At 43.1% G+C, this 9,387-nt stretch overlaps 1 protein-coding gene across 1 annotated transcript; it reads left to right on the plus strand.

Annotated features, from left to right (window-relative positions):
• The first annotated feature begins 92 nt into the window (after positions 1-92).
• Positions 93-8,090, plus strand: wdr73 (WD repeat domain 73). The gene is made up of 9 exons (XM_020654611.3): positions 93-1,138; positions 1,998-2,132; positions 2,955-3,022; positions 3,500-3,585; positions 3,689-3,777; positions 4,414-4,481; positions 4,904-5,068; positions 6,503-6,862; positions 7,784-8,090. The coding sequence occupies exons 2-9, from the start codon at positions 2,074-2,076 to the stop codon at positions 8,020-8,022; spliced, it is 1,134 nt and encodes a 377-aa protein (XP_020510267.2). The 5' UTR covers positions 93-1,138; positions 1,998-2,073; the 3' UTR covers positions 8,023-8,090.
• Positions 8,091-9,387: the final 1,297 nt, after the last annotated feature.

The raw sequence follows: 9,387 nt of genomic DNA on the forward strand, positions 1-9,387 counted from the left end.
TTTACACTTTGCTTTTTGCACTCAGACTTTACTCTAAACAGCAGCAGTCATTGTTTTATTCTTTGTTCTTTTTAGCACAACTTGTAGGTGCAATGGGACAAAATCTGTTAAACTCATCGAGGAATAATCATAGTATTGAATGATTGACTTTAAAGTAACACTCGATGGGTATTTCCTTATAAATATCTGTTAAAGGTCACATATCATCCTCCTCCTCTTCTTCAGTGTAAATAAGTCTCAGAGCTCCTCAAAACATGTGTGTGAAGTTTCTTGTTCTAAATCCACTCTGATCCTGTATTTGATCATGTCTATAAACCCCTCTATTTCAGCCCTGCTCAGAACAGGCTGTTTCTGTGTCTGTACCTTTAAATATGTAAATGAGCGATGTCTGACCACGCCCCCTCTCTGGAAGGGCTTGGGTGTACTCGGTGCTTTCTCGCTCCTATTGTTGTCCTATTGTTTACGGTGAGAAGGCAGACTCAGAGGGCAGAACAAACACCTAGCTGTGGGAGTGTCACCCACCTGGGGGAGGGGCTACTGCCCTTTGTGATGTCATGAAGGGGAAATCTCCAAACGGCCTGTTTGAGCACACATTTTCTGAAAAGTGGAGCAGGCAGAAGACGGAGAGGATGGACTTTTCTCATCATTGGGGGGTTTGTAGACAGACTAGAGACGCATGTTTGTGTTAGAGGAACATGGAGAAGAGGATTTAGCAGAATATAAATGAACTGTAAGCTTGTTTTATTGTTCGTCTTAATTAGATACTGATTCCGTGTCTCAACCTGTCAGTGCACAGTTAATAAAACCCAATAGTACAAGTTAAAGTCGACATTATTTCTCACCTTATTGTCATGTTCGCCTGTCAGATTGTACCTCAGAAAGTATTACAGATGTTTCGTTTTCTCAGGAACGATCTGTATTCTTGGTTCATCCTGCTGCTCAAGTCAGAAGAAAGTTGTTTGAATGTTGTGATTTGCAGTTTCCTGTCCTGTTGTTGTTGTTTCTCAGTAACTGTGTTTGCAGTGAAGATAGTCTGCTGTGATCTCGATGCGGCTTCTAGCAGCTCACTGATGGAGAGTCACAGCTTAGTGAGAGGAACTCTGCAAACACAGACAGAGCCACGAGGAGCGACAGCAGGGTGAATATTTCAGTCTCTGATGAGTGACAGCGAGGTGTGAGTGAGTGCACTGTGGGTAATGCAAAACCTCATTTAGATTTTCATGTTTTTTTTTATTCCACCTGCTGGAACAGAAGTAACAAATTTGAACTAAATCGCCTTCAGGATAAATTCTCATTCAAGGAGGACAAAGAGATGGACATTTTTCTTCAGGATTCATCCTCAGAGAAACTTTTCCTGATTACATTTCTTGCTGTTTTTGAGGACAGGTCATTGGTCCTCGTGGTCTCAGCAGATGTTGTTGGGTTTTTGTGATGTTTCTTGTGTGTGGCCTTTTTGCCTTTATTAGATAGGACAGCTGAAGGGAAAGGGGAAATGTTTGGAGAGAGAGCGTCAGGGCTCAAATCCGCCTGTGGCTCCTTTCCTTCTTCAGACTCTATCCACTGTCCTCTCTTTCAAATAGATCTGATCAGCCTGCAGAGGAAACAATAAATGAAAAGTGTATTTATAAATATATCAACACATTTGGTAGTAGGCTAAAGGGGAAGTATTATTATTATTATTATTATTATTATTATTATTATTATTATTAATAATAATAATAATGTATGCGTTTCCTACTATGAGGGACAAAAAATGACAAGTATAAATAAATAAATGAATATTAAATTAAATTAAAATAAATTAAATTAAATTATGAGTATGAATATGAATGAAAAATGAATACATTTATTGATACATTTTTTTATTTATTCATGAATTTATTTATTTATTTATACTTACACATTTTTTGTCCCTCAGTGGGAAAGAAAATCCGAGTAGAAAGCAGTAGGCTGATCTGTCCAGCAGGGGGCGCTTTAACTTTATCCTTCACTTTAAGAAACCCGCGGGAAACTCAAGAATGAGAACTACAGGAAGTGAAACATCAACACAAGTCTCCGTAACGTGAGAGGAAGATGGAAGAATCACAGTTTGAGGATGTTTTAGATGACTGGTTCATCGAGTCTCTGAAAACGTGAGGAATTTACGCTTTATGTTTTATAGACTGAAGGGTTATCCGTTTATTTACGTTGCTAGGCGACCCTGCTGAAGCGAACCCCGCTTTAAAACCCCTCACTTTCATCTCCCCTGCTTTTCCTGCAGGTGTAGATTATATTTATGTAACTTTAAAAGACATTTCCTTTATTAAATTGAGCTGTTTTTCAAATCGGCTGTCACTTTAAACACTTGGCTGTTTCAGTTTCCCCTAAAAGGACAACTTTCAGAGCTAAATCCTGCTTTTCCACAAGTCAACACCAGCCCAGAAGAGTGTAAATTATGTTTCAGAAACTTACACTAAGTGGGTTAATCTCATGCCGAATTGAAAAGTAGTTTCAAATGATTCAAAAAATGAAGTCACAATGTGTAGTTAACGTTTTTGTGCTCATGCTCGAGCTAGGAAATGTCAAATATGAGCATTTTATGAATGGAGTCTGGTGGTAAAACAAAAAGATCCTACAAGTTTGAAGATCAAAGTCAACCTTCAATACTTCCACATGTGTGTAGACTCATAAGGGGGATGTCTGGATGTGATTATAATAGTGAAACTGTAAAATGTATATCACAGCAACATTTCAATCTGAACACCTGTGGCTGCTTTCAGGTGTCTTAAACTGTTTCTCACACTGTGTTCCTGAAGTTCAACAACACATGACAGTCTGCCTGCTCAGTCTACAGCTCTTATAACATCATGTTCTGTGAATTCACGCGTCTGTGATCCTGGTCCTGGACTTGAGGATTTTGCAGACACACACCTGTTGATGTGTTCAGGTCAGTAACTCAGGTCTGCTTCGTTCAGGTACAAAGACCTGCATGTGTATCAGCTGGAACATCCCACACAGGTCATCGAGTGGACGTCGGGGAAAAGTGAGTAAATCTAACGTTATAAGCAACATCTGGACACATTATAGTCTTTATTATCACCACACATCAGGACTTACTCAGCTGACAGCTCGGCCTCTTACTGGTTTGAACCACAGACTGTAACAGATCCCATCACTTCACTGGCTCCCCGTCTGTTTTAGAGTTGAAGATGTGACTGATCACTTTAGAATCTTGTCTGGGTCCTAACCCCATTTACGTCACAGACATGCTGACCCCTTGGGATATGTTGGGGCCTCCGGGTTGTTCCTAACTTTAGGGATGGAGGTAAGAGGGTGGAGTCAGAGGAATAACAGCGAATACGTAGGCTACTGAACATATACAATGGTTGTTTTTGATATCGCAGGAGGAGATGTTTCCACAGCGCTGCGTTCAGACACAGAGTGAACATTGAATATCTTTGTTTTCCCTTCTTAACGTTTGTTTGTTTGTTTGTTTGTTTGTTTGTTTGTGTTTTCACAGCTGTGTGCGTCGTCGGATACGCTCCGTCTCACAACGAGATCCTGGAGCTGCGTTTACCTCTGAAACTGTTTGCTGATGAAAATAAGGTAAGGCGTCCAAACATGATGACTCACCTCCCGCTAAATGCCCCCCACCCCCCTCCCCCCTCCCCAAATGTCACTATAAGCTTCTGCTGCGTGTTGTGTTCAGGGCCTCTGTGCAGAACGGGATTTTAAAGTCGCTCACGGCGGTTTCACAGACGGTCCTGTTCACTGCCTCAAACACGTCCCAGGAACGAGGTGAGTTTTCTCAACATTCATGTGGAACAAACTCGCTCTGTTTCTCTACCTGCTCTAATGGGATGGGGGGGGGGGGGATAATATGCAGGAAGGATTTCTCTTTTGTAGGATGTCATGTAGGTAGAAAAACTAAAATCTCACAGTAACACACATTACAGAAATACATCGATACAATCTCTTTTATTTGAATGATCGATGGAATCAAAAAGTTCAAAAGCTTTAAAAAAAAAACTCTAACATGAGCAGAAGCTCAGTCTGTAGGGACTTGGGTTGGGAACCGGAGGGTCACCGGTCTAAGTCCCGGTGCGGACCGAGTCTGGAATTTGTCAGGCAACTGGAGTTTAAGCACTCGAGGTTAATCAGACACATTTCTGAACAAAAGGTGAAAAATGATGATCTTGATTCTACTTCCTCCGATGTGAAATGTTGCTGCTTTTGTGTTTTTTTTAATTTGATTGTAGAAAGCTGAAATGTTTTGTGATTTTTCCACAGTTGAGTCCTTGTTTTGTGGTTTTACTACATTTAGTTTGTGAGGGTGGAGGATCTAAATGTGTTCACAGCTGATTCCCCCTCATGAGCAGGAAGAAGGATGTTAATCACGCTTCATGTTTTCTGTTCTGTGGTTGTGTTTGTCAGGTGTGTTGTCACCAACGACGGGCGGAGCTCAGACCTGCAGCTGTGGGACCTCGGAGGAGACGACAGCGGTACGTTTCATCAGCTTTAACATCAGTGTGAAGTAGACCTGCACGATGTGACACGTATACACGATGTGTGATAACGATATGAAGGGACATAAATAGATTGAATAGAAGAGGGAGACAGCTCTCTGTGTTTTGAATTTAGACTGACTGAGCAGCTCGAGTCTGAAACCATGAAAACTTACTGGATATAAATGGTGTTTATTAGAAGTGTTCATTTTAAGCTCTGTGATTGGCCGGCTGTTTAAAAAAGGAAGTCTATCATTAACGCACTGAAGCTACTTTAAGTCAGTTTTATTTTCTCACTTGTTGCTTCTCTGTTTTTATTCTAATCTGTTTTTTTAAGTGATTTCTAAAATGTTCATTGGAATCAGATTTTTTCTCTTAAAGTGATTGGTCACTTGCTTTTTGTTATCGTCCAATCACAGACGTGATCAGGAAAACAGGAAGTATCGAGGGGAGTCGGAGCGCGTCGGAGAGCGGCAGCAGGATCGCAGCTCGACTCTCGTCCCCGCCTCGAGTTCTCCACGGAGCTCGGAGCAGCGACGTCCGACTGAGCGAGCTGACCTCAGGACGGACTCTGTACACGCTCGGTAACGCTGACCTCTTTCATGTGCCACTCTCACTGATCCACACACACACACACACACACACACACACACACACACACACACACACACACACACACACACACACACACACACACACATGATGCACTTCTTTATGATGGTGGCTGATCTGTTTGACTGTCAGTAGAAGTTGTTCGGCATAAAAACACAGAATCTGTGGACTCAGCGGGCTTTGACTGAAAGAGGAGAGAATCTGGATCTATCAGCCGCCATCTCTAAATCTCTCTAAACCAGGGCTGTCCAAAGTGCGGCCCGAGGGCCATTTGCGGCCCTTGAGAGGATTTTTTGCAGCCCGTGACTTAAATGAAGAATCAGAAGATTTTATTAACAAGCGCTGAACAATATTCCTAAAATAGAAAATGTTCAGTAACATGTATGTTGTTGTTTTTTTTAAATCTACAGCTTTTACTTTTTTCCACATTTTTTTGTAAACTAGCAAGAAAAAAAGTTTGGACACCACTGCTCTAATCAGATAAGTGCATGCAAACCTTCTCGCTTTGCGAGTTACTAGTCTCAACACACTCGCCCACCGCCGGCACCAGAAAACCCAAAAAGATGGCCACCTGTGCCTGAAGGTGGAACATAGTCAGACGATATGTTGTGAATTCAGAGACTGGCAGAGGAAAACCATTCCACTCTGTCAGAGGGGAAGTTAATGGATTTGTTTTGAGGTTAAAATAGTCGTATAATAAGTGCTTTCATAGTAAATCCTGAGATCCTTGAGCACAGAGAGAGAGCTGCAGCTGAAGACCTGACCCACCTCCTTCAGTCCGACTGACCTACCTGCTTGAAAAAAAAACTGATTAGACTTGAGTGACATTTTGATATTTCACTCTGTTCCCTCTTGCTTTGCTGAATCAAATTGCGGACAGTAACATCAGCTGAAGTCTCCTGACACTAAACTCCCGCTTCAGGCGTCACGATCTGACCTCCGGCGCTCTCCTCTCCTCTCCTTTAATATTTGTTTCAATTAAAATGATCAGTGTGTAAAATCCACCACCAGGGGGCTCTAAATCAAAACAACAACAATAGATGACGTCGAGGCTGTCGGGGAATCATGGGAGTGATTCTCTCTGCTACTCTACCCCTCCCCCCCCCCGCCCCGGATGAAAACGAACTCTGAGTTGACCGTAGTCATGACGACCGGGTGAAACCGACCATGATGAGCTAATGTATCAGAGTATAATTGACATGATGTTTTTATCACAGCAGCACAAACAGCAACAGAACGGCAGCTTTCAGGAGCAGCTTTCCTTATGCAGCGACCTATGACGTAACGTCCGGTGTTTCCATGGCAACCTAAAATAACCACACACATAAACTCTGATGAACCAGTGACGCTGTACTAGAAGGATCATTTATATTTTGGTGACGTGTTTTTTGTTTTTGTCCCAACAGAGGCCGACTCAGCGGATCCTCTGACGTCTTTACAGTTTGTGAGTGACAGCGTCTTCCTCGCCGGCTGCTGTAACGGGAGCGTTTACGTCGCTGACACTCGGACGCCCGACGCTCCTCAGCTTTCACCTCCGCCGGCGTCCTCAGCGTCATCGGCCCTCTGGTGGACGGACGCCTCAGAGGGTCTGTCCACCTGCAGGCTCGTCAGACTCTCCTCGTCTGGTCGGGCTGTGATGTCAGATCTGAGGAAGCTGGGTGGAGCGGTGAGTCAGGCTCAGCTGGAGGTCCAATCACGTCGTTGCGACCTGGGTGATGTCACGGTGTCATGGGCTCCGACGCTGGACGACTGTGTCGCAGTGTCAGGTTAGTTCACAGACTCACAGTAAGCCAGAAAATATTCCCACTTCAGAATCTCTGCTGGGATTTTATTCTGTCATGTGACCCCGATATCTTTTTGTAGTAAAGGACGTAAAGATCTTAAAACAAACGTTCATTTAACTTAAAGCAGAGATACGTAACTCTGCCCCCTAGTGTTTAAAATGTGTACTGCAGTCCAAATTCTAAACATCATAGAGAGCTGTCTCTCCCCCCTCCTCTCTAGAGTGGATGCTCACTCAGGTCACCATGTGGTGGACTCTGAAGCTTCAGTGTTTATCCAGCTCTGCATGGGTCTGTAAACCTTTCTGTGTTCTAACCTCTCTCCATTTTTCAAAAGCATCTCCAATATTGATCCTAGTTTGAGCACGTTTCTGCTCGTGGAGCTTATTAGAAACATGCAGAGGCTTTTTAGGTCGGGTACAATCACTTCTATCTGAACCACTTCTCTTGTTGGTTTGACCTGATAACTGCTCTCATATCTGACAAACCGAGGGGCGTGTCTTAAAAGCGCCTACCTTCTCTGGTCCAAACAAATCCAGAGCATTCAGGAGCAGAATGTAAAGTTAGAAGGAGGACATACTGGCTGCTGCATTGTTGTCAGAGAAGCCAGCACTTCAACATAGCATGTTTCCTTAATGATCAGAGAGTAAGATACCTTTATCATCTCACTCTCTACACATCTCACTGATTGGACCTTTAAGGGTTTGTTTTTTAAGCTTTTAACAACAATTACAAGAGAATCACAGCTTTTATTCACATTCTTACGCCCTCTTTAATCAAAACCTACATTGAACAAGTTAATGAAGCTTTTATTAACACTAACAGTTAATTAACTTGAATTATTCAATAAGAAACACCTTCCAAGATGAAGCGTTGACAGAATCCTTTGTCACCTCCCTCCTGCAGGTTTCAGCGGAGTCGTTCAGATCTTCGACACCTCGCTCTGGAGGTCGGAGCTGCAGGAAGCTCGGCCGCTGTTCGTGCATCGCGGTCACACGGTTTCATCTCCGCCTGAAGACGGCGTCCCCGTCCTCGTCACCCACCACGTCTGGCATCCTGAGCTGCCGAGGACGCTGCTGTCTGCCGCCTCAGACGGCTCCGTGCACGTGTGGGACTGGGTCGACCAATCGGCAGCCAGCAGCTGATGTTCTGTTTCAAAGTGTATTAAAAGACAAATCAATAAAAAGTGAAAAAACACAAAGATTAAAGGAGATCTATTCTGCTGATCCATCTTTAAATACAGACATTTAATGTTAAGATGTCCGTACTAAACCTTTTTTTTCACAGTTTTTTTAAACACGTTACTCAGTTGTTGGTGTAATTCCCGGACGTGGTTTCCTGCTGCTCTGAATGAGACGTTACGAGAACTTGGCGAGACTTGGCCAGAACCCGAAGTATGAGAGCAAAGTTGTAGGACACGCCCACCATGAAGCTCACTCAAACGTCCCTACAACTGCAAACAGCTGGCCAATCAGAAGAGAGTGGGCATGTGGGGAGGTGGGGCCTTAAAGAGACAGTAGCTGACGTTAAGCGTTTCAGGCAGAGGCTGAAAATGAGGGATTTAACTGACGGACGCTGATGATCAGATACATGAGGAGGTCTTTGAGCGTCACATCACAAAACATTACTCAACAGGCGTCCCAGACCGACATCATTAATGGTGAGAGTGAGTTTAAGAGATCTACTTTAAATAAATCAACTTTCTTCGCTGTGCTCCTTCCTGCAGGACAGAAAAAGCGAACAGCCGAAAAATCTAAGAAATGGGAAAAAGGCAGAAGTTAATTTCACACTTTGCTGCCTCCTCTCTCTCGCGCGTGCCACTTGAGCGTATCATTAGACTCTCTCCTCCATAACCACAATCTCTAAATAATAAACTGCAGCCTGGGACTGAACTCCTCCGTTTTAGTCCTCACTCAGAGCTGAGTAAATATCCTGTAATCCCTCAGTGCTGTTAAAAACACACAGACAAACCCTCCACTTCACTCTTCAGTGTTAAAATGCAAAGAGATTCTGGGGTTTTCATCTTTTAGGAGTTCACTGTCTGTGTCGTCTTCTGGTTTGTTTAAAAAAAAAAATACCATTATGCTTCAAACTATAAACTCTCCACCAATAATGCAACATTTTTTATTTAGAGCTTTCAGTCACGGGATCAGTGTGGAGCTCAAGAAACTAAACTTCTGTTTCAGGCGTCACTATATGACCTCTCCTCTTTAAACAAAAAGAAAAAGTCATTTATCCGCAGTGTAGTGGCAATCTAACAACAACAAGTGCCACTGGAGGGAATCCGAAGTCATTTCCAACTCATGGTGTGTAAAAAAGGAAAGTCCGCCGTTGATTACGTTTGAAGTCTTTTATTTCTCAATCTTAAAAAGCACCAACAAAAAGACGAGTGTATACTGCATTAGACAAAACGAACTCGTAAACAAAAACAAACACTAAACGCAACAGGATCCAGACAAGATCTTCACACACACTCATGGTTACCTGTGTCTCCCCTTTCTCCTTACCTG

Source organism: Labrus bergylta, chromosome 8 (genome assembly GCF_963930695.1).
Source record: "Labrus bergylta chromosome 8, fLabBer1.1, whole genome shotgun sequence".
Taxonomy (NCBI): Eukaryota; Metazoa; Chordata; class Actinopteri; order Labriformes; family Labridae; genus Labrus; species Labrus bergylta.

What these genes read in the sequence shown, in the direction of transcription:
- wdr73 (XM_020654611.3), top strand. Translation starts at nt 2,074, where the DNA reads ATGGAAGAATCACAGTTTGAGGATGTTTTAGATGACTGGTTCATCGAG. An exon ending in TGTTTGCTGATGAAAATAAG is followed by an intron (nt 3,586 to 3,688) that starts GTAAGGCGTCCA and finishes TGTTGTGTTCAG; the next exon opens with GGCCTCTGTGCAGAACGGGA. An exon ending in AAACACGTCCCAGGAACGAG is followed by an intron (nt 3,778 to 4,413) that starts GTGAGTTTTCTC and finishes TGTGTTTGTCAG; the next exon opens with GTGTGTTGTCACCAACGACG.